Consider the following 24,934-nt stretch of genomic DNA (forward strand, 5'->3'; position numbering starts at 1 on the left):
CTGTATATACAACCACTCCAGGACCCTGGACATTGAATAAGGTTCTGGTACTGACCTGTATATACAACCACTCCAGGACCCTGGACATTGAATAAGGTTCTGGTACTGACCTGTATATACAACCACTCCAGTACCCTGGACATTGAATAAGGTACTGGTACTGACCTGTATATACAACCACTCCAGTACCCCTGGACATTGAATAAGGTTCTGGTACTGACCTGTATATACAACCACTCCAGGACCCTGGACATTGAATAAGGTTCTGACCGGTATATACAACCACTCCAGGACCCTGGACATTGAATAAGGTTCTGGTACTGACCTGTATATACAACCACTCCAGTACCCTGGACATTGAATAAGGTTCTGACCTGTATATACAACCACTCCAGGACCCTGGACATTGAATAAGGTTCTGGTACTGACCTGTATATACAACCACTCCAGGACCCTGGACATTGAATAAGGTTATGGTACTGACCTGTATATACAACCACTCCAGGACCCTGGACATTGAATAAGGTTCTGGTACTGACCTGTATATACAACCACTCCAGGACCCTGGACATTGAATAAGGTACTGGTACTGACCTGTATATACAACCACTCCAGTACCCTGCACATTGAATAAGGTTCTGGTTCTGACCTGTATATACAACCACTCCAGGACCCTGCACATTGAATAAGGTTCTGGTTCTGACCTGTATATACAACCACTCCAGGACCCTGGACATTGAATAAGGTTCTGACCTGTATATACAACCACTCCAGAACCCTGGACATTGAATAAGGTTCTGGTTCTGACCTGTATATACAACCACTCCAGTACCCTGGACATTGAATAAGGTTCTGACCTGTATATACAACCACTCCAGGACCCTGGACATTGAATAAGGTTCTGGTACTGACCTGTATATACAACCACTCCAGTATCCTGGACATTGAATAAGGTTCTGGTACTGACCTGTCTATACAACCACTCCAGAACCCTGGACATTGAATAAGGTTCTGGTACTGACCTGTATATACAACCACTCCAGAACCCTGGACATTGAATAAGGTTCTGGTACTGACCTGTATATACAACCACTCCAGTACCCTGGACATTGAATAAGGTTCTGGTACTTACCTGTATATACAACCACTCCAGGACCCTGGACATTGAATAAGGTTCTGGTACTGACCTGTATATACAACCACTCCAGGACCCTGGACATTGAATAAGGTTCTGGTTCTGACCTGTATATACAACCACTCCAGGACCCTGGACATTGAATAAGGTTCTGGTACTGACCTGTATATACAACCACTCCAGGACCCTGGACATTGAATAAGGTTCTGGTACTGACCTGTATATACAACCACTCCAGAACCCTGGACATTGAATAAGGTTCTGGTACTGACCTGTATATACAACCACTCCAGGACCCTGGACATTGAATAAGGTTCTGGTTCTGACCTGTATATACAACCACTCCAGGACCCTGGACATTGAATAAGGTTCTGGTACTGACCTGTATATACAACCACTCCAGGACCCTGGACATTGAATAAGGTTCTGGTACTGACCTGTATATACAACCACTCCAGAACCCTGGACATTGAATAAGGTACTAACCTGTATATATTTACATTCTTGTTGTCGTTAACATCCTAGTTATTTTGTTGTTTTGTATTCTATCTTTTCATTCTGTTTTATTGTTGGGGGAAGAGCTCTGAATTCCACTCTCCTGTTTTCCACCTGTTGAATCCCGTGGGGGGAATAAACTTCCAACCAGCATCTCCTGGCAGGGGATCTCTCCCGTTTCATCTCGGATTCAAACTGGATTAGAGTCGATACAACTCTTTGAACTTTCCCCAAATCCTCTGGGGGTTTTCATGACATCCTAGTTTGACCCGAGGAAGAGCACATGTCGCTATGGGTAACAGCTAATGTGGGATCCTGATAAAGTAATTGGCTCAACTAAACACTGGTCTGGAATGAATTATTTGTTTTGCAATCCAATTTGGGTTCATGGTAGGATCCAGGGTAGGGTAGAGGGAGGGTAGAGGGAGGGGTTCATGGTAGGATCCAGGGTAGGGTAGAGGGAGGGGAGGGGGAGGGTAGGGTAGAGGGAGGGTAGGGTAGAGGGAGGGGAGGGTAGAGGGAGGGTAGGATAGAGGGAGGGGAGGGTAGAGGGAGGGGAGGGTAGAGGGAGGGGAGGGTAGAGGGAGGGTAGGATAGAGGGAGGGGAGGGTAGAGGGAGGGGAGGGTAGAGGGAGGGGAGGGTAGGGGGAGGGGAGGGTAGGGGGAGGGGTTCGTGGTAGGATCCAGGGTAAGGTAGAGGGAGGGTAGAGGGAGGGGAGGGTAGGGGGAGGGTAGAGGGAAGGGAGGGTAGAGGGAGGGGAGGATAGAGGGAGGGTAGGGTAGAGGGAGGGTAGGGTAGAGGGAGGGGAGGGTAGAGGGAGGGTAGGGGGAGGGGAGAGGGAGGGTAGGATAGAGGGTAGAGGTAGGGTAGAGGGTAGAGGGAGGGTAGGGTAGAGGGAGGGTAGGGTAGAGGGAGGGGAGGAGGAGGGGTTCATGGTAGGGGAGGGTAGAGGGAGGGGTTCATGGTAGGATCCAGGTTTTTAACTGGGTGTCCTAAAGATGATGTCTGTGCCTACTGCAGGGTAGAGGGAGGGTAGAGGGAGGGGTTCATGGTAGGATCCAGGTTTTTAACGGGGTGTCCTGAGGATGATGTCTGTGCCTACTGCAGGGTAGGGGGAGGGTAGAGGTAGAGGGTTTGGGTTCATGGTAGGATCCTGGTTTTTAACTGGGTGTCCTGAGGATGATGTCTGTGCCTGCTGCAGGGTAGGGGGAGGGTAGAGGTAGAGGGTTTGGGTTCATGGTAGGATCCAGGTTTTTAACTGGGTGTCCTGAGGACGATGTCTGACCCCTTTAACAACGGCTGATGACAGACGTAGTGTTCTGTCCACGGCCCTCAGCTCATTAAGCCAGACTGGGAACAGCAACCAAAACACCAATTACACTCCTGTCATTATTTTATTAGGATTAGAGTAATGACTCTGAGAGGACAACATGTTTTCACTCTCAACAAATCAACTGATTAACAACTAGTAAACAATACAATATATTGTGGGAGAGATTGGGAGGGTAGAGGGAGGGGAGGGTGAGGGAGGGGAGGGTGAGGGAGGCAGGGGAGGGTATAGGGAGGTTAGAGGGAGGGGAGGGGGAGGGTATAGGGAGGTTAGAGGGAGGGGAGGGTGAGGGAGGCAGGGGAGGGGGAGGGTATAGGGAGGGTAGACGGAGGGGAGGGGGAGGGTATAGGGAGGTTAGAGGGAGGGGAGGGTATAGGGAGGGGAGGGTGAGGGAGGCAGGGGAGGGGGAGGGTATAGGGAGGTTAGAGGGAGGGGAGGGGGAGGGAGGGGAGGGTGAGGGAGGCAGGGGAGGGTATAGAGAGGTTAGAGGGAGGGGAGGGGGAGGGTATAGGGAGGTTAGAGGGAGGGGAGGGTGAGGGAGGCAGGGGAGGGGGAGGGTATAGGGAGGGTAGACGGAGGGGAGGGGGAGGGTATAGGGAGGTTAGAGGGAGGGGAGGGTATAGGGAGGGGAGGGTGAGGGAGGGGAGGGTGAGGGAGGGGAGGGTAGAGGGAGGGAGGGGAGGGTAGAGGGAGGGAGGGGAGGGTAGAGGGAGGGAGGGGAGGGTAGAGGGAGGGGAGGGTGAGGGAGGCAGGGGAGGGGGAGGGTATAGGGAGGGTAGACGGAGGGGAGAGGGAGGGTATAGGGAGGTTAGAGTGAGGGGAGGGGGAGGGAGGGTAGAGGGAGGGGAGGGGGTAGAGGGAGGGGAGGGGGTAGAGGGAGGGTAGGGTAGAGGGGGGGTAGGGGGAGGGTAGAGGGAGGATAGAGGGTAGAGGGAGGGTAGAAGGAGGGTAGAGGGAGGGTAGAGGGTAGAGGGAGGGTAGGGTAGAGGGAGGGTAGGACAGAGGGAGGGTAGAGGGTAGAGGGAGGGTAGAGGGAGGATAGAGGGAAGGTAGAGGGCGGGGTTAGGGTAGAGGGTAGGGGGAGAGTAGAGGGTAGGGTAGAGGGGGGGGGTTAGGGTAGAGGGTAGGGGGAGAGTAGAGGGTAGGGTAGAGGGGGGGGGTTAGGGTAGAGGGTAGGGGGAGAGTAGAGGGTAGGGTAGAGGGGGGGGTTAGGGTAGAGGGTAGGGGGAGAGTAGAGGGTAGGGTAGAGGGGGGGGTTAGGGTAGAGGGTAGGGGGAGAGTAGAGGGTAGGGTAAAGGGGAGGGTAGGGGGTAGGGTAGAGGGTAGAGGGTAGGGTAGAGGGGAGGGTAGAGGCTAGGGTGAGAGTAGAGGGTAGGGTAAAGGGGAGGGTAGGGGGTAGGGTAGAGGGTAGGGTAGAGGGTAGGGTAGAGGGGAGGGTAGAGGCTAGGGTGAGAGTAGAGGGTAGGGTAAAGGGGAGGGGAGGGTAGGGTAGAGGGTAGGGTAGAGGGTAGGGTAGGGGGTAGGGTAGAGGGTAGGGTAGAGGGGAGGGTAGAGGGTAGGGTGAGAGTAGAGGGTAGGGTAGAGGGTAGGGTAGGGTAGAGGGTAGGGTAGAGGGTAGGGTAGAGGGGAGGGTAGGGTAGAGGGTAGAGGGTAGGGTAGAGGGTAGGGTAGGGTAGAGGGGAGGGTAGAGGGTAGGGTAAAGGGGAGGGTAGGGTAGAGGGTAAAGGGGAGGGTAAAGGGGAGGGTAGGGTAGAGGGGAGGGTAGAGGGTAGGGGCGTGACAGCGTTTGGACACTTGGTTGAGAAACTGATTCTGCAAACAATAAAAAATATACAAACGAATCCCAAAAATTCCTGTTTTATTTCAAACGCATTTCATGGAAACAATGTCAAGACAAAAAAACCAAAAACACATGAATGAAATATGAGACAGATAAAAGATCACATTTAGTATCCCTCTCTGAAGAACTAACAGCCCTGGAGCTGACTGAGGTGATGGTGGCGATGCAGAACTGGGTCCTCTTCCGAAACACACAGGGAACATGTTCGTCCTACCAGGGTCTATAGCGGTTACCTCTCGCCTAACCCTGAGTCTAGGAACCCCTTCCACAACACCCTGGCAGCATCCCACAGTAACGCCTTATTCCCTATATAGGTGCAGCAGAATAGAGCAGAGACCTACGGGCCCTTCCTGAAGCGCTTGAAGAGCGGGTGGATGTTGTTACCCAGGTGGGCCCGGCTGCCTCTAGAGCGGTACTCCATGTAGACAGAATCATCAGCCCCGGACATGGAGCTCATGGTACCTGGCCTCCGCTGGAACTGGGGAGAGAGAGAGAGAGGTTAGATACTCCATGTAGACAGAATCGTCAGCCCCGGACATGGAGCTCATGGTACCTGGCCTCCGCTGGAACTGGGGAGAGAGAGAGAGGTTAGATACTCCATGTAGACAGAATCGTCAGCCCCGGACATGGAGCTCATGGTACCTGGCCTCCGCTGGAACTGGGGAGAGAGAGAGAGAGGTTAGATACTCTATGTAGACAGAATCGTCAGCCCCGGACATGGAGCTCATGGTACCTGGCCTCCGCTGGAACTGGGGAGAGAGAGAGAGGTTAGATACTCCATGTAGACAGAATCATCAGCCCCGGACATGGAGCTCATGGTACCTGGCCTCCGCTGGAACTGGGGAGAGAGAGAGAGGTTAGATACTCTATGTAGACAGAATCATCAGCCCCGGACATGGAGCTCATGGTACCTGGCCTCCGCTGGAACTGGGGAGAGAGAGAGAGGTTAGATACTCTATGTAGACAGAATCATCAGCCCCGGACATGGAGCTCATGGTACCTGGCCTCCGCTGGAACTGGGGGGAGAGAGAGGTTCGAATATAGAACTGGAGAGAGAGAGAGAGAGAGAGGTTAGACTATAGAACTGGAGAGAGAGAGAGAGAGAGAGGTTAGACTATAGAACTGGAGAGAGAGAGAGAGAGAGAGGTTCGAATATAGAACTGGAGAGAGAGAGAGAGAGAGAGAGGTTAGACTATAGAACTGGAGAGAGAGAGAGAGAGAGAGAGAGAGAGGTTCGAATATAGAACTGGAGAGAGAGAGAGAGGTTAGAATATAGAACTGGAGAGAGAGAGATAGGTTAGAATATAGAACAGGAGAGAGAGGTTAGAAAATAGAACTGGAGGGGAGAGAGAGAGGTTAGAATATAGAACTGGAGAGAGAGGTTAGAATATAGAACTGGAGGGGAGAGAGAGAGGTTAGAATATAGAACTGGAGGGGAGAGAGAGAGAGAGGTTAGAATATAGAACTGGAGGGGAGAGAGAGGTTAGAATATAGAACTGGAGAGAGAGAGAGAGAGTTTAGAATATAGAACTGGAGGAGAGAGAGAGGTTAGAATATAGAACTGGAGGGGAGAGAGAGTTTAGAATATAGAATATAGAACTGGAGGGGAGAGAGAGTTTAGAATATAGAACTGGAGGAGAGAGAGAGGTTAGAATATAGAACTGGAGGAGAGAGAGGTTAGAATATAGAACTGGAGGAGAGAGAGAGGTTAGAATATAGAACTGGAGAGAGAGAGAGTTTAGAATATAGAACTGGAGTGGAGAGAGTTGAGAATATAGAACTGGAGGGGGAGAGAGAGTTTAGAATATAGAACTGGAGGGGAGAGAGAGGTTAGAATATAGAACTGGAGAGAGAGAGAGTTGAGAATATAGAACTGGAGGGGGAGAGAGAGTTTAGAATATAGAACTGGAGAGAGAGAGAGTTGAGAATATAGAACTGGAGTGGAGAGAGTTGAGAATATAGAACTGGAGGAGGGAGAGAGGTTAGAATATAGAACTGGAGGGGAGAGAGGTTAGAATATAGAACTGGAGGGGGAGAGAGAGAGGTTAGAATATAGAACTGGAGGAGAGAGAGAGGTTAGAATATAGAACTGGAGAGAGAGAGAGGTTAGAATATAGAACTGGAGAGAGAGTTTAGAATATAGAACTGGAGGGGAGAGAGAGAGAGTTTAGAATATAGAACTAGAGAGAGAGAGAGGTTAGAATATAGAACTGGAGAGAGAGAGAGTTTAGAATATAGAACTGGAGGGGAGAGAGAGTTTAGAATATAGAACTGGAGGGGGAGAGAGAGTTTAGAATATAGAACTGGAGGAGAGAGAGAGAGGTTAGAATATAGAACTGGAGGAGGAGAGAGAGAGGTTAGAATATAGAACTGGAGGGGAGAGAGAGCGAGGTTAGAATATAGAACTGGAGGGGAGATAGGTTAGAATATAGAACTGGAGGGGAGAAAGGTTAGAATATAGAACTGGAGGGGAGAGAGGTTAGAATATAGAACTGGAGTGGAGAGAGAGAGAGGTTAGAATATAGAACTGGAGGGGAGAGAGAGAGGTTAGAATATAGAACTGGAGAGAGAGAGAGTATAGAATATAGAACTGGAGGGGAGAGAGAGAGTTTAGAATATAGAACTGGAGGGGAGAGAGAGAGGGAGAGAGAGAGGTTAGAATATAGAACTGGAGAGAGAGAGAGTTTAGAATATAGAACTGGAGGGGAGAGAGAGAGGTTAGAATATAGAACTGGAGGAGAGAGAGAGAGAGGTTAGAATATAGAACTGGAGGGGAGAGAGAGAGGTTAGAATATAGAACTGGAGGAGAGAGAGGTTAGAATATAGAACTGGAGGAGAGAGAGAGGTTAGAATATAGAACTGGAGGAGAGAGAGGTTAGAATATAGAACTGGAGGGGAGAGAGAGAGGTTAGAATATAGAACTGGAGGGGAGAGAGAGGTTAGAATATAGAACTGGAGTGGAGAGAGAGAGAGAGGTTAGAATATAGAACTGGAGGGGAGAGGGAGTTTAGAATATAGAACTGGAGGGGAGAGAGAGGTTAGAATATAGAACTGGAGTGGAGAGAGAGAGGTTAGAATATAGAACTGGAGGGGAGAGAGAGGTTAGAATATAGAACTGGAGTGGAGAGAGAGAGAGAGGTTAGAATATAGAACTGGAGGGGAGAGGGAGTTTAGAATATAGAACTGGAGGGGAGAGAGAGGTTAGAATATAGAACTGGAGGAGAGAGAGAGAGGTTAGAATATATAACTGGAGTGGAGAGAGAGAGGTTAGAATATAGAACTGGAGGAGAGAGAGGTTAGAATATAGAACTGGAGGAGAGAGAGGTTAGAATATATAACTGGAGGAGAGAGAGAGGTTAGAATATAGAACTGGAGGAGAGAGAGAGGTTAGAATATAGAACTGGAGGGGAGAGAGAGAGGTTAGAATATAGAACTGGAGGGGAGAGAGAGGTTAGAATATAGAACTGGAGTGGAGAGAGAGAGAGAGGTTAGATTATAGAACTGGAGGGGAGAGGGAGTTTAGAATATAGAACTGGAGGGGAGAGAGAGGTTAGAATATAGAACTGGAGTGGAGAGAGAGAGAGAGGTTAAAATATAGAACTGGAGGAGAGAGAGAGGTTAGAATATAGAACTGGAGGGGAGAGAGAGTTTAGAATATAGAGCTGGAGAGAGAGAGGTTAGAATATAGAACTGGAGGGGAGAGAGAGATTAGAATATAGAACTGGAGAGAGAGAGGTTAGAATATAGAACTGGAGTGGAAAGAGAGAGGTTAGAATATAGAACTGGAGGAGAGAGAGAGGTTATAATATAGAACTGGAAGGGAGAGAGAGAGGTTAGAATATAGAACTGGAGGGAAGAGAGAGTTTAGAATATAGAACTGGAGAGAGAGAGAGTTTAGAATATAGAACTGGAGAGAGAGAGGTTAGAATATAGAACTGGAGGGAAGAGAGAGTTTAGAATATAGAACTGGAGAGAGAGAGAGTTTAGAATATAGAACTGGAGAGAGAGAGGTTAGAATATAGAACTGGAGGGGAGAGAGAGAGTTTAGAATATAGAACTGGAGAGAGATTTTAGAATATAGAACTGGAGAGAAAGAGGTTAGAATATAGAATTGGAGGGGAAAGAGAGAGGTTAGAATAAGAGAGAGAGAGGTTAGAATATAGAACTGGAGGGGAAAGAGAGGTTAGAATAAGAGAGAGAGAGGTTAGAATATAGAACTGGAGGGGAAAGAGAGGTTAGAATATAGAACTGGAGGGGAGAGAGAGAGAGAGAGAGGTTAGAATAAGAGAGAGAGAGGTTAGAATATAGAACTGGAGGGGAAAGAGAGAGATTAGAATAAGAGAGAGAGAGGTTAGAATATAGAACTGGAGGAGAGAGAGAGAGGTTAGAATATAGAACTGGAGGGGAGAGAGAGAGGTTAGAATATAGAACTGGAGGGGAGAGAGAGAGGTTAGAATATAGAATTGGAGGAGAGAGAGAGAGGTTAGAATAAGAGAGAGAGAGGTTAGAATATAGAATTGGAGGGGAAAGAGAGTTTATAAGGTTTAAAGGTTTTAAATGCCTGACTTCAGAATTTGACAGACCAGATGCGTTTCCCATGCTGGACAGACAGAAGTCAAACCAGAACGGATGTCCACATTTCATTGATTGATTGATTGATTGATTGATAAGAGGTGTGTATACATACCATTGGCCGTCCATTCTCTCCGATGACCACTTCCTCCTCTGCGTCGAGGTCTGTAGCCGCCAGAACCTTCTGGAGCAGCTGATACTGCTCCTCTCTGGAGGAGAACATCAGATTATCCTCCTCCATCCCCGCCATTTTAGTGATGACCTGGTGGAGAAGAGGAGATTAGGGAGGAGTAGGAGGAGGACAGAGAGAGAGGGGGAAGGACATAGATTAGATCAGTGCTTAATTTGAGCGGGAGCAAACTAGAGCACTCTTCCCCCAACTCTGTGATCAGGTCAAACTAAAAATACTTTTTTCTTGAAAGTATGTTCCGGAACCTCAGAGCTCCAATGTTCCGGAACCTCAGAGCTCCAATGTTCCGGAACCTCAGAGCTCCAATGTTCCCGGAACCTCAGAGCTCCAATGTTCCCGGAACCTCAGAGCTCCAATGTTCCCGGAACCTCAGAGCTCCAATGTTCCCGGAACCTCAGAGCTCCAATGTTCCCGGAACCTCAGAGCTCCAATGTTCCCGGAACCTCAGAGCTCCAATGTTCCCGGAACCTCAGAGCTCCAATGTTCCCGGAACCTCAGAGCTCCAATGTTCCCGGAACCTCAGAGCTCCAATGTTCCCGGAACCTCAGAGCTCCAATGTTCCCGGAACCTCAGAGCTCCAATGTTCCCGGAACCTCAGAGCTCCAATGTTCCCGGAACCTCAGAGCTCCAATGTTCCCGGAACCTCAGAGCTCCAATGTTCCCGGGAACCTCAGAGCTCCAATGTTCCGGAACCTCAGAGCTCCAATGTTCCCGGAACCTCAGAGCTCCAATGTTCCCGGAACCTCAGAGCTCCAATGTTCCCGGAACCTCAGAGCTCCAATGTTCCCGGAACCTCAGAGCTCCAATGTTCCCGGAACCTCAGAGCTCCAATGTTCCCGGAACCTCAGAGCTCCAATGTTCCCGGAACCTCAGAGCTCCAATGTTTCCAGAAAACCTCAGAGCTCCAATGTTCCCGGAACCTCAGAGCTCCAATGTTCCCGGAACCTCAGAGCTCCAAAGTTCCGGAACCTCAGAGCTCCACAGGTCATTCAGTATCTGCCACGGACCTCTGGTCTCTTGGTACTGTAGGGTTAGTATTGTATAGTAACGGACCTCTTGGTACTGTAGGGTTAGTATTGTATAGTAACGGACCTCTTGGTACTGTAGGGTTAGTATTGTATAGTATCGGACATCTTGGTACTGTAGGGTTAGTATTGTATAGTAACGGACCTCTTGGTACTGTAGGGTTAGTATTGTATAGTAACGGACCTCTGGTCTCTTGGTACTGTAGGGTTAGTATTGTATAGTAACGGACCTCTGGTCTCTTGGTGCTGTAGGGTTAGTATTGTATAGTGACAGGCCTCTGGTCTCTTGGTACTGTAGGGTTAGTATTGTATAGTAACGGACCTCTTGGTACTGTAGGGTTAGTATTGTAGAGTAACGGACCTCTGGTCTCTTGGTACTGTAGGGTTAGTATTGTATAGTGACAGGCCTCTGGTCTCTTGGTACTGTAGGGTTAGTATTGTATAGTATCGGACCTCTTGGTACTGTAGGGTTAGTATTGTATGGTAACGGACCTCTTGGTACTGTAGGGTTAGTATTGTATAGTAACAGACCTCTGGTCTCTTGGTACTGTAGGGTTAGTATTGTATAGTAACGGACCTCTTGGTACTGTAGGGTTAGTATTGTATAGTAACAGACCTCTTGGTACTGTAGGGTTAGTATTGTATAGTATCGGACCTCTTGGTACTGTAGGGTTAGTATTGTATAGTAACAGACCTCTGGTCTCTTGGTACTGTAGGGTTAGTATTGTATAGTGACAGGCCTCTGGTCTCTTGGTACTGTAGGGTTAGTATTGTATAGTATCGGACCTCTTGGTACTGTAGGGTTAGTATTGTATGGTAACGGACCTCTTGGTACTGTAGGGTTAGTATTGTATAGTAACAGACCTCTGGTCTCTTGGTACTGTAGGGTTAGTATTGTATAGTAACGGACCTCTTGGTACTGTAGGGTTAGTATTGTATAGTAACAGACCTCTTGGTACTGTAGGGTTAGTATTGTATAGTATCGGACCTCTGGTCTCTTGGTACTGTAGGGTTAGTATTGTATAGTAATGGACCTCTTGGTACTGTATGGTTAGTATTGTATAGTATCGGACCTCTGGTCTCTTGGTACTGTAGGGTTAGTATTGTATAGTATCGGACCTCTTGGTACTGTAGGGTTAGTATTGTATAGTAACGGACCTCTTGGTACTGTAGGGTTAGTATTGTATAGTGACAGGCCTCTGGTCTCTTGGTACTGTAGGGTTAGTATTGTATAGTAACAGACCTCTTGGTACTGTAGGGTTAGTATTGTATAGTAACAGACCTCTTGGTACTGTAGGGTTAGTATTGTATAGTAACGGACCTCTTGGTACTGTAGGGTTAGTATTGTATAGTATCGGACCTCTTGGTACTGTAGGGTTAGTATTGTATAGTAACGGACCTCTGGTCTCTTGGTACTGTAGGGTTAGTATTGGATAGTAACGGACCTCTTGGTACTGTAGGGTTAGTATTGTATAGTAACGGACCTCTGGTCTCTTGGTACTGTAGGGTTAGTATTGTATAGTAACGGACCTCTTGGTACTGTAGGGTTAGTATTGTATAGTAACGGACCTCTTGGTGCTGTAGGGTTAGTATTGTATAGTATCGGACCTCTTGGTACTGTAGGGTTAGTATTGTAGAGTAACGGACCTCTGGTCTCTTGGTACTGTAGGGTTAGTATTGTATAGTAACGGACCTCTGGTCTCTTGGTACTGTAGGGTTAGTATTGTATAGTAACGGACCTCTGGTCTCTTGGTACTGTAGGGTTAGTATTGTATAGTAACGGACCTCTTGGTACTGTAGGGTTAGTATTGTATAGTAACGGACCTCTTGGTACTGTAGGGTTAGTATTGTATAGTAACGGACCTCTGGTCTCTTGGTACTGTAGGGTTAGTATTGTATAGTATCGGACCTCTTGGTACTGTAGGGTTAGTATTGTATAGTAACGGACCTCTTGGTACTGTAGGGTTAGTATTGTATAGTATCGGACCTCTTGGTGCTGAAGGGTTAGTATTGTATAGTAATGGACCTCTTGGTACTGTAGGGTTAGTATTGTATAGTAACAGACCTCTTGGTACTGTAGGGTTATATTGTATAGTAACGGACCTCTTGGTACTGTAGGGTTAGTATTGTATAGTATCGGACCTCTTGGTGCTGTAGGGTTATATTGTATAGTAACGGACCTCTTGGTACTGTAGGGTTAGTATTGTATAGTAACGGACCTCTGGTCTCTTGGTGCTGTAGGGTTAGTATTGTATAGTGACAGGCCTCTGGTCTCTTGGTACTGTAGGGTTAGTATTGTATAGTAACGGACCTCTTGGTACTGTAGGGTTAGTATTGTATAGTAACGGACCTCTGGTCTCTTGGTGCTGTAGGGTTAGTATTGTATAGTAACAGACCTCTTGGTACTGTAGGGTTAGTATTGTATAGTAACGGACCTCTGGTCTCTTGGTGCTGTAGGGTTAGTATTGTATAGTAACGGACCTCTGGTCTCTTGGTACTGTAGGGTTAGTATTGTATAGTAACGGACCTCTTGGTACTGTAGGGTTAGTATTGTATAGTAACGGACCTCTGGTCTCTTGGTACTGTAGGGTTAGTATTGTATAGTAACGGACCTCTTGGTACTGTAGGATTAGTATTGTATAGTAACGGACCTCTTGGTACTGTAGGGTTAGTATTGTATAGTAACGGACCTCTTGGTACTGTAGGGTTAGTATTGTATAGTATCGGACCTCTTGGTACTGTAGGGTTAGTATTGTATAGTATCGGACCTCTGGTCTCTTGTTACTGTAGGGTTAGTATTGGATAGTAACAGACCTCTTGGTACTGTAGGGTTAGTATTGTATAGTAACAGACCTCTGGTCTCTTGGTACTGTAGGGTTAGTATTGTATAGTAACGGACCTCTTGGTACTGTAGGGTTAGTATTGTATAGTAACAGACCTCTTGGTACTGTAGGGTTAGTATTGTATAGTAACGGACCTCTGGTCTCTTGGTACTGTAGGGTTAGTATTGTATAGTAACAGACCTCTTGGTACTGTAGGGTTAGTATTGTATAGTAACCTTGAAGCTGTATCCCTGGTCCACTAGGAACCTTTGTCTCTTGGTGCTGTAGGGTTAGTATTGTATAGTAACGGACCTCTTGGTACTGTAGGGTTAGTATTGTATAGTAACAGACCTCTTGGTACTGTAGGGTTAGTATTGTATAGTAACGGACCTCTTGGTACTGTAGGGTTAGTATTGTATAGTAACGGACCTCTGGTCTCTTGGTACTGTAGGGTTAGTATTGTATAGTATCGGACCTCTTGGTACTGTAGGGTTAGTATTGTATAGTAACGGACCTCTTGGTACTGTAGGGTTAGTATTGTATAGTAACGGACCTCTTGGTACTGTAGGGTTAGTATTGTATAGTATCGGCCCTCTTGGTACTGTAGGGTTAGTATTGTATAGTAACCTTGAAGCTGTATCCCTGGTCCACTAGGAACCTTTGTCTCTTGGTGCTGTAGGGTTAGTATTGTATAGTAACGGACCTCTTGGTACTGTAGGGTTAGTATTGTATAGTAACAGACCTCTTGGTACTGTAGGGTTAGTATTGTAGAGTAACGGACCTCTGGTCTCTTGGTGCTGTAGGGTTAGTATTGTATAGTAACGGACCTCTTGGTACTGTAGGGTTAGTATTGTATAGTAACGGACCTCTTGGTACTGTAGGGTTAGTATTGTATAGTAACAGACCTCTGGTCTCTTGGTACTGTAGGGTTAGTATTGTATAGTAATGGACCTCTTGGTACTGTAGGGTTAGTATTGTATAGTAACGGACCTCTGGTCTCTTGGTACTGTAGGGTTAGTATTGTATAGTAACGGACCTCTTGGTACAGTAGGGTTAGTATTGTATAGTAACGGACCTCTTGGTACTGTAGGGTTAGTATTGTATAGTAACGGACCTCTTGGTACTGTAGGGTTAGTATTGTATAGTAACAGACCTCTTGGTACTGTAGGGTTAGTATTGTATAGTAACGGACCTCTTGGTACTGTAGGGTTAGTATTGTATAGTAACAGACCTCTTGGTACTGTAGGGTTAGTATTGTATAGTAACAGACCTCTTGGTACTGTAGGGTTAGTATTGTATAGTATCGGACCTCTGGTCTCTTGGTGCTGTAGGGTTAGTATTGTATAGTAACGGACCTCTTGGTACTGTAGGGTTAGTATTGTAGAATAACGGACCTCTGGTCTCTTGGTACTGTAGGGTTAGTATTGTATAGTAACGGACCTCTTGGTACTGTAGGGTTAGTATTGTATAGTAACAGACCTCTTGGTACTGTAGGGTTAGTATTGTATAGTAACGGACCTCTGGTCTCTTGGTGCTGTAGGGTTAGTATTGTATAGTAACGGACCTCTGGTCTCTTGGTACTGTAGGGTTAGTATTGTATAGTAACGGACCTCTTGGTACTGTAGGGTTAGTATTGTATAGTAACGGACCTCTTGGTGCTGTAGGGTTAGTATTGTATAGTATCGGACCTCTTGGTACTGTAGGGTTAGTATTGTAGAGTAACGGACCTCTGGTCTCTTGGTACTGTAGGGTTAGTATTGTATAGTAACGGACCTCTGGTCTCTTGGTACTGTAGGGTTAGTATTGTATAGTAACGGACCTCTGGTCTCTTGGTACTGTAGGGTTAGTATTGTATAGTAACGGACCTCTTGGTACTGTAGGGTTAGTATTGTATAGTAACGGACCTCTTGGTACTGTAGGGTTAGTATTGTATAGTAACGGACCTCTGGTCTCTTGGTACTGTAGGGTTAGTATTGTATAGTATCGGACCTCTTGGTACTGTAGGGTTAGTATTGTATAGTAACGGACCTCTTGGTACTGTAGGGTTAGTATTGTATAGTATCGGACCTCTTGGTGCTGAAGGGTTAGTATTGTATAGTAATGGACCTCTTGGTACTGTAGGGTTAGTATTGTATAGTAACAGACCTCTTGGTACTGTAGGGTTATATTGTATAGTAACGGACCTCTTGGTACTGTAGGGTTAGTATTGTATAGTATCGGACCTCTTGGTGCTGTAGGGTTATATTGTATAGTAACGGACCTCTTGGTACTGTAGGGTTAGTATTGTATAGTAACGGACCTCTGGTCTCTTGGTGCTGTAGGGTTAGTATTGTATAGTGACAGGCCTCTGGTCTCTTGGTACTGTAGGGTTAGTATTGTATAGTAACGGACCTCTTGGTACTGTAGGGTTAGTATTGTATAGTAACGGACCTCTGGTCTCTTGGTGCTGTAGGGTTAGTATTGTATAGTAACAGACCTCTTGGTACTGTAGGGTTAGTATTGTATAGTAACGGACCTCTGGTCTCTTGGTGCTGTAGGGTTAGTATTGTATAGTAACGGACCTCTGGTCTCTTGGTACTGTAGGGTTAGTATTGTATAGTAACGGACCTCTTGGTACTGTAGGGTTAGTATTGTATAGTAACGGACCTCTGGTCTCTTGGTACTGTAGGGTTAGTATTGTATAGTAACGGACCTCTTGGTACTGTAGGATTAGTATTGTATAGTAACGGACCTCTTGGTACTGTAGGGTTAGTATTGTATAGTAACGGACCTCTTGGTACTGTAGGGTTAGTATTGTATAGTATCGGACCTCTTGGTACTGTAGGGTTAGTATTGTATAGTATCGGACCTCTGGTCTCTTGTTACTGTAGGGTTAGTATTGGATAGTAACAGACCTCTTGGTACTGTAGGGTTAGTATTGTATAGTAACAGACCTCTGGTCTCTTGGTACTGTAGGGTTAGTATTGTATAGTAACGGACCTCTTGGTACTGTAGGGTTAGTATTGTATAGTAACAGACCTCTTGGTACTGTAGGGTTAGTATTGTATAGTAACGGACCTCTGGTCTCTTGGTACTGTAGGGTTAGTATTGTATAGTAACAGACCTCTTGGTACTGTAGGGTTAGTATTGTATAGTAACCTTGAAGCTGTATCCCTGGTCCACTAGGAACCTTTGTCTCTTGGTGCTGTAGGGTTAGTATTGTATAGTAACGGACCTCTTGGTACTGTAGGGTTAGTATTGTATAGTAACAGACCTCTTGGTACTGTAGGGTTAGTATTGTATAGTAACGGACCTCTTGGTACTGTAGGGTTAGTATTGTATAGTAACGGACCTCTGGTCTCTTGGTACTGTAGGGTTAGTATTGTATAGTATCGGACCTCTTGGTACTGTAGGGTTAGTATTGTATAGTAACGGACCTCTTGGTACTGTAGGGTTAGTATTGTATAGTAACGGACCTCTTGGTACTGTAGGGTTAGTATTGTATAGTATCGGCCCTCTTGGTACTGTAGGGTTAGTATTGTATAGTAACCTTGAAGCTGTATCCCTGGTCCACTAGGAACCTTTGTCTCTTGGTGCTGTAGGGTTAGTATTGTATAGTAACGGACCTCTTGGTACTGTAGGGTTAGTATTGTATAGTAACAGACCTCTTGGTACTGTAGGGTTAGTATTGTAGAGTAACGGACCTCTGGTCTCTTGGTGCTGTAGGGTTAGTATTGTATAGTAACGGACCTCTTGGTACTGTAGGGTTAGTATTGTATAGTAACGGACCTCTTGGTACTGTAGGGTTAGTATTGTATAGTAACAGACCTCTGGTCTCTTGGTACTGTAGGGTTAGTATTGTATAGTAATGGACCTCTTGGTACTGTAGGGTTAGTATTGTATAGTAACGGACCTCTGGTCTCTTGGTACTGTAGGGTTAGTATTGTATAGTAACGGACCTCTTGGTACAGTAGGGTTAGTATTGTATAGTAACGGACCTCTTGGTACTGTAGGGTTAGTATTGTATAGTAACGGACCTCTTGGTACTGTAGGGTTAGTATTGTATAGTAACAGACCTCTTGGTACTGTAGGGTTAGTATTGTATAGTATCGGACCTCTGGTCTCTTGGTACTGTAGGGTTAGTATTGTATAGTAACGGACCTCTTGGTACTGTAGGGTTAGTATTGTATAGTAACAGACCTCTTGGTACTGTAGGGTTAGTATTGTATAGTAACAGACCTCTTGGTACTGTAGGGTTAGTATTGTATAGTATCGGACCTCTGGTCTCTTGGTGCTGTAGGGTTAGTATTGTATAGTAACGGACCTCTTGGTACTGTAGGGTTAGTATTGTAGAGTAACGGACCTCTGGTCTCTTGGTACTGTAGGGTTAGTATTGTATAGTAACGGACCTCTTGGTACTGTAGGGTTAGTATTGTATAGTAACAGACCTCTTGGTACTGTAGGGTTAGTATTGTATAGTAACGGACCTCTTGGTACTGTAGGGTTAGTATTGTATAGTAACGGACCTCTTGGTACTGTAGGGTTAGTATTGTATAGTATCGGACCTCTTGGTACTGTAGGGTTAGTATTGTATAGTATCGGACCTCTTGGTACTGTAGGGTTAGTATTGTATAGTAACAGACCTCTTGGTACTGTAGGGTTAGTATTGTATAGTAACGGACCTCTGGTCTCTTGGTACTGTAGGGTTAGTATTGTATAGTATCGGACCTCTTGGTGCTGTAGGGTTAGTATTGTATAGTAACGGACCTCTTGGTACTGTAGGGTTAGTATTGTATAGTAACGGACCTCTGGTCTCTTGGTGCTGTAGGGTTAGTATTGTATAGAAACGGACCTCTTGGTACTGTAGGGTTAGTATTGTATAGTAACAGACCTCTTGGTACTGTAGGGTTAGTATTGTATAGTATCGGACCTCTTGGTACTGTAGGGTTAGTATTGTATAGTAACCTTGAAGCTGTATCCCTGGTCCACTAGGAACCTCTGTCTCTTGGTACTGTTGGGTTAGTATTGTATAGTAACAGACCTCTTGGTACTGTAGGGTTAGTATTGTATAGTAACGGACCTCTTGGTACTGTAGGGTTAGTATTGTATAGTAACGGACCTCTGGTCTCTTGGTACTGTAGGGTTAGTATTGTATAGTAACGGACCTCTTGGTACTGTAGGGTTAGTATTGTATAGTAACGGACCTCTTGGTACTGTAGGGTTAGTATTGTATAGTAACCTTGAAGCTGTATCCCTGGTCCACTAGGAACCTCTGTCTCTTGGTACTGTAGGCCATCTCCTGAGTATCCTGAGACACCAACGAGTAGAAGTAGGCATTATACTCCTCCGCGACCATACCTGGTGGAGGGGGAGGTGTGTGGTGTGTGTGGAGGTGTGTGTGTGTGTGTGTGTAGGTGTGTGTGTGGAAAGGGGAAACAGGAAAATACTGGTCAACTTCACTTCGAATCAATTATTGCATTTGACCACAATACATACACACACACACACACACACACACACACACACACCTTTCTTGGCTCGCAGCACCCTGCCCAGCCTCTGAGCCTCCTGTCTGCGAGAACCCCCATGAGAGGAGATCTGGATCAGAACATTAGCCTCGGGGAGGTCAAAGGACGTGTCACCCACCTGGAGAGAGAGACAGAGAGAGAGCCAGAGAGAGAGAGAGACAGAGAGAGAGAGACAGAGAGAGAGAGAGAGACAGAGAGAGAGAGAGACAGAGAGTAGGACAGAGAGAGAGAGAGAGACAGAGAGACAGAGAGAGAGAGCGAGACAGACAGAGAGAGACAGAGAGAGAGAGAGCGAGACAGACAGAGAGAGACAGAGAGAGACAGAGAGAGACAGAGAGAGAGACAGAGAGACAGAGAGAGAGACAGAGAGAGACAGAGAGAGAGAGAGAGAGAGAGAGAGACAGAGAGAGACAGAGAGAGAGACAGAGAGAGAGACAGAGACAGAGAGAGAGACAGAGAGAGAGACAGAGAGACAGACAGACAGAGAGAGAGAGAGATACAGAGAGAGACAGAGACAGAGACAGAGAGTGAATGAATATAAAGGTAACTGCCAAAATAATGGAAACTCTTCAGTAAATGACACAAAGTATATTGAAAGCAGGTGCTTCCACACAGGTGTGATTCCTGAGTTAACCTCTTGAGTGCAGGGGGCAGTATTTCCGGGCCTATTTCTCAGGCCCGGAATCAAGAATATGCATATAATTGTCAGATTAGGATAGAAAACACTCTAAAGTTTCCAAAACTGTCAAAATATTGTCTGTGAGTATAACATAACTGATATTGCAGGAGAAACCTGAGGAAAATCCAACCAGGAAGTGCTGTTTTTTCTGAAACCTCCATTGCATGCCTTCCCTCCGTTTTAAAGGGATATCAACCAGATTACATTTCCTATGGCTTCCACATGGCGTGAACAGTCTTTAGACATAGTTTCAGGCTTTTATTCTGAAACAATGAGCGAGAACGATCACATCGCGTCATTGGATGGCTGGGTGCCAGCAGAGTTTTGCATACGTGAGCAGCTTGGAGCAGACATTTTCTCTCTCTCTCTCCTATTGATTATTTATTGTAAAAACAACCTGAGGATTGATTATTAAAAAACGTTTGACATGTTCCTACGAACTTTACGGATACTCAACAAAACGCGCCAACCAAATGGACGTTTTAGGATATAAAAAATAATCATCTTTATGGAACAAAACAAACATTTATTGTGTAACTGGGAGTCTTGTGAGTGCAAACATACGAAGATCATCAAAGGTAAGCGATTCACTGTATTGCTTTTCTGACTTTCGTGACCAATCGATTTTGCTGCTAGCTGTTTGTAATGTTTTGTCTACTGAGAGAGATGTCCTAACATAAACGCTTGGATAGCTTTCGCCGAAAAGCTTTTATGAAATCTGACACGCCAGGTGGATTAACAACAAGTTAAGATGTGTTTTGCTATATTGCACTTGTTATATCACGAAAATTTAATATTTTTAGTAATTTAATTTGAATTTGGCGCTGTGCAATTCAGCGGATGTTGACGAAAATGATCCCGCTAACGGGATGGGTGCGCCAAGAAGTTAATTAAGCAGTTAACATCCCATCATGCTTAGGGGCATGTATAAAAATGCTAGGCAGGCCAGTATTTTGACCATTATTATGGCTACCTTGGCTTGGCCCTCACAGGATGACAACGCCAACCCTCCACAGGACACGAGAGGCCACTGAATGGTTTGACGAGCATGAAAAACGATGTAAACCCGTTTGGGAGATTCTGGAGCGGTGCCTGAGACAGCGTTTTCCCACCGCTATCAACAACACACCAAATGATCAAATTCCTGGTGGAAGATCGATGTCTCAACCCTCCAAGAGAGTTCCAGACACTGTGTAGAATCTATACCAAGGAGCATTGTTCTGGCCCAACAACCTGGGTTCTGACCCAACAACCTGGGACGACACTGTGTTTATGTTGGTGGTTAGCTGGACATGACGGTGCCTCTCCCTCTCCACATGACGGAAAAGAAACCACACTACAAATACAGTGTGAAATGTCTTTCTTCTTGCCACTCTTCCATAAAGGCCAGATTTGTGCAATATACGACTGATTGTTGTCCTATGGACAGAGTCTCCCACCTCAGCTGTAGATCTCTGCAGTTCATCCAGAGTGATCATGGGCCTCTTGGCTGCATCTCTGATCAGTCTTCTCCTTGTATGAGCTGAAAGTTTAGAGGGACGGCCAGGTCTTGGTAGATTTGCAGTGGTCTGATACTCCTTCCATTTCAATATTATCGCTTGCACAGTGCTCCTTGGGATGTTTAAAGCTTGGGAAATCTTTTTGTATCCAAATCCGGCTTTAAACTTATTCACAACAGTATCTCGGACCTGCCTGGTGTGTTCCTTGTTCTTCATGATGCTCTCTGCGCTTTTAACGGACCTCTGAGACTATCACAGTGCAGGTGCATTTATACGGAGACTTGATTACACACAGGTGGATTGTATTTATCATCATTAGTCATTTGGGTCAACATTGGATCATTCAGAGATCCTCACTGAACTTCTGGAGAGAGTTTGCTGCACTGAAAGTAAAGGGGCTGAATAATTTTGCACGCCCAATTTTTCAGTTTTTGATTTGTTAAAAAAGTTTGAAATATCCAATAAATGTCGTTCCACTTCATGATTGTGTCCCACTTGTTGTTGATTCTTCACAAAAAAATACAGTTTTATATCTTTATGTTTGAAGCCTGAAATGTGGCAAAAGGTCGCAAAGTTCAAGGGGGCCGAATACTTTCGCAAGGCACTGTATATCCCGCTGTCCTTACCCAGAAAACCTCAGTCATCACCGTATCACGGCAACGCCAGACGACAGACTGAGCCACTCGACCCAGGGGTGTATTCATTCAAACTATAGGAAAACATTTCGCAAACGAAAAATAAATAAATGTTTCTACAGGGACAAATTCACTTAGGTCCCTCCCCGTTTGGAGATGAATACAGCCCAGGTAACCTTGGAGATATTATGTGATGGGGGAGGGGTTGGTTACCTTGGAGACACGTGATAGGGGGAGGAGTTGGTTACCTTGGAGATGAAGATGGTGTTGATCTTGGGGTTGTGTTTAAAGTTCTGTAGGATCTGCATCCTCTCTCCCTGAGAGGTGGGGCCATAGATGTAGGGCCTGAGAGGAGAGAGATGTTAGATACAGGGCCTGAGAGGAGAGAGACGTTAGATACAGGGCCTGAGAGGAGAGAGACGTTAGATACAGGGCCTGAGAGGAGAGAGACGTTAGATACAGGGCCTGAGAGGAGAGAGATGTTAGATACAGGGCCTGAGAGGAGAGAGATGTTAGATACAGGGCCTGAGAGGAGAGAGATGTTAGATACAGGGCCTGAGAGGAGAGAGATGTTAGATACAGGGCCTGAGAGGAGAGAGATGTTAGATACAGGGCCTGAGAGGAGAGAGACGTTAGATACAGGGCCTGAGAGGAGAGAGATGTTAGATATGGGGGGGTATGAGGTAATAACATGGCTATATACACATGGTACCAGTACTGAGTCAATGTGCTGAGGTACGAGGTAATAACATGGCTATATACACATGGTACCAGTACTGAGTCAATGTGCTGAGGTACGAGGTAATAACATGGCTATATACAGGAAGTACCAGTACTGAGTCAATGTGCTGAGGTACGAGGTAATAACATGGCTATATACAGGAAGTACCAGTACTGAGTCAATGTGCTGAGGTACGAGGTAATAACATGGCTATATACAGGAAGTACCAGTACTGAGTCAATGTGCTGAGGTACGAGGTAATAACATGGCTGTATACACATGATACCAGTACTGAGTCAATGTGCTGAGGTACGAGGTAATAACATGGCTGTATACACATGGTACCAGTACTGAGTCAATGTGCTGAGGTACGAGGTAATAACATGGCTGTATACACATGGTACCAGTACTGAGTCAATGTGCTGAGGTACGAGGTAATAACATGGCTGTATACACATGGTACCAATACTGAGTCAATGTGCTGAGGTACGAGGTAATAACATGGCTGTATACACATGGTACCAGTACTGAGTCAATGTGCTGAGGTACGAGGTAATAACATGGCTGTATACACATGGTACCAGTACTGAGTTAATGTGCTGAGGTACGAGGTAATAACATGGCTGTATACACATGGTACCAGTACTGAGTCAATGTGCTGAGGTACGAGGTAATAACATGGCTGTATACACATGGTACCAGTACTGAGTCAATGTGCTGAGGTACGAGGTAATAACATGGCTATATACAGGAAGTACCAGTACTGAGTCAATGTGCTGAGGTACGAGGTAATAACATGGCTATATACAGGAAGTACCAGTCCCAATGTGCTGAGGTACGAGGTAATAACATGGCTATATACAGGAAGTACCAGTACCAATGTGCTGAGGTACGAGGTAATAACATGGCTATATACAGGAAGTACCAGTACCAATGTGCTGAGGTACGAGGTAATAACATGGCTATATACAGGAAGTACCAGTACCAATGTGCTGAGGTACGAGGTAATAACATGGCTATATACAGGAAGTACCAGTACCAATGTGCTGAGGTACGAGGTAATAACAGAGCACTCAGAAAGTATTCAGACCTCTTGACTTTCTCCACATTTTTCTACTTTTTTTTCCTTAAATGAGGAAACAAAACGTTCTACAGACATTACCCCGTGATGACATCATGATGATAAAGCAAACACTCTTGTTTTTTATTTTTTATTCTTCCCTCACCCCCCAAAAAAACTGATAGCACATTTACATAAGTATTCAGACCCTTTACTCAGTACTTTGTTGAAGCACCTTTGGCAGCGATTACAGCCTTGTTGAGTCTTCTTGGGTATGTCGCTACAAGCTTGGCACACCTGTATTGGGGGAGTTTCTCCCATTTTTCTCTGCAGATCCTCTCAAGCTCTGTCAGGTTGGATGGGGAGCGTCGCTGCACAGCTATTTTCAGGTCTCTCCAGAGATGTTCAAGTCCGGGCTCTGGCTGGGCCACTCAAGGACATTCAGAGACTTGTCCCGAAGCCGCTCCTGTGTTGTCTTGGCTGTGTGCTTAGGATCGTTGTCCTGTATTAGAAGGTGACCCTTCGCCCCAGTCTGAGGTCCTGAGCGCTCTGGAGCAAGTTTTCCTCAAGGATCTCTCTGTACTTTACTCCGTTCATCTTTGCCTCGATCCTGACTAGTCTCCCAGTCCCTGCCGCTGAAAAACATCCCCTCAGCATGATGCTGCCACCACCATGCTTCACCGTAGGGATGGTGCCAGGTTTCCTCCAGACGTGAAGCTTGGCATTCAGGCCAAAAAGTTCAATCTTGGTTTCATCAGATCAGAAAATCTTGTTTCTCATGGTCAGAGTCCTTTAGGGGCCTTTTGGCAAACTCCAAGCGGGCTGTCATGTATCTTTTACTGAGAAGTGGCTTCTGTCTGTCCACTCTACCATAAAAGCCTGATTGGTGGAGTGCTGTAGAGATGGTTGTCCTTCTGGAAGGTTCTCCCATCTCCACAGAGGAACTCTAGAGCTCTGTCAGAATGAGCGTCGGGTTCTTGGTCACCTCCCTGACCAAGGCCCTTCTCCCCCGATTGCTCAGTTTGGCCGGGCGACCAGCTCTAGGAAGAGTCTTGGTGGTTCCAAACTTCTTCCATTTAAGAATGATGGAGGCCACTGTGTTTTTGGGGACCTTCAATGCTGCAGAAATGTTTTGGTATCCTTCCCCAGATCTGTGCCTCGACACAATCCTGTCTCGGAGCTCTACGGACGATTCCTTCGACCTCTTGGCTTGAATTTTGTTCTGTCAACTGTAGGACCTTATATAGACAGGTGTGTACCTTTCCACCACAGGTGGACTCCAATCAAGTTGTAGAAACATCTCAAGGATGATCAATGGAAACAGGACGCACCTGAGCTCAATTTCAAGTCTCATAGCAAAGGGTCTGAATACTTATGTAAATTATGTATTTGTCTAAAAACCAGTTTTTGCTTCATTATTATG

At 45.9% G+C, this 24,934-nt stretch overlaps 1 protein-coding gene across 4 annotated transcripts in view; it reads right to left on the minus strand.

Moving 5' to 3' along the window:
* Nucleotides 1-4,802: 4,802 nt before the first annotated feature.
* Nucleotides 4,803-24,934, minus strand: part of LOC110516736 (excision repair cross-complementation group 3) — a 53,089-nt gene continuing 32,957 nt past the window's right edge. For 2 of the 4 annotated variants that reach the window (XM_036951445.1, XM_036951442.1), the window contains 5 exons: nucleotides 21,979-22,075; nucleotides 18,918-19,035; nucleotides 18,629-18,747; nucleotides 9,489-9,635; nucleotides 4,803-5,279 (listed from right to left, as the gene is read on the minus strand). In XM_036951445.1, coding sequence (XP_036807340.1) covers nucleotides 5,139-5,279; nucleotides 9,489-9,635; nucleotides 18,629-18,747; nucleotides 18,918-19,035; nucleotides 21,979-22,075 — 622 coding nt within the window. In that variant the 3' untranslated portion in view covers nucleotides 4,803-5,138. Of the gene's footprint in view, nucleotides 5,280-5,330; nucleotides 5,460-5,688; nucleotides 5,818-9,488; nucleotides 9,636-18,628; nucleotides 18,748-18,917; nucleotides 19,036-21,978; nucleotides 22,076-24,934 lie in introns of those variants that run through there. The other 2 variants (XM_036951444.1, XM_036951443.1) reach the window with 2 other exon arrangements.

This window comes from Oncorhynchus mykiss, chromosome 18 (assembly GCF_013265735.2).
Source record: "Oncorhynchus mykiss isolate Arlee chromosome 18, USDA_OmykA_1.1, whole genome shotgun sequence".
NCBI lineage: Eukaryota > Metazoa > Chordata > Actinopteri > Salmoniformes > Salmonidae > Oncorhynchus > Oncorhynchus mykiss.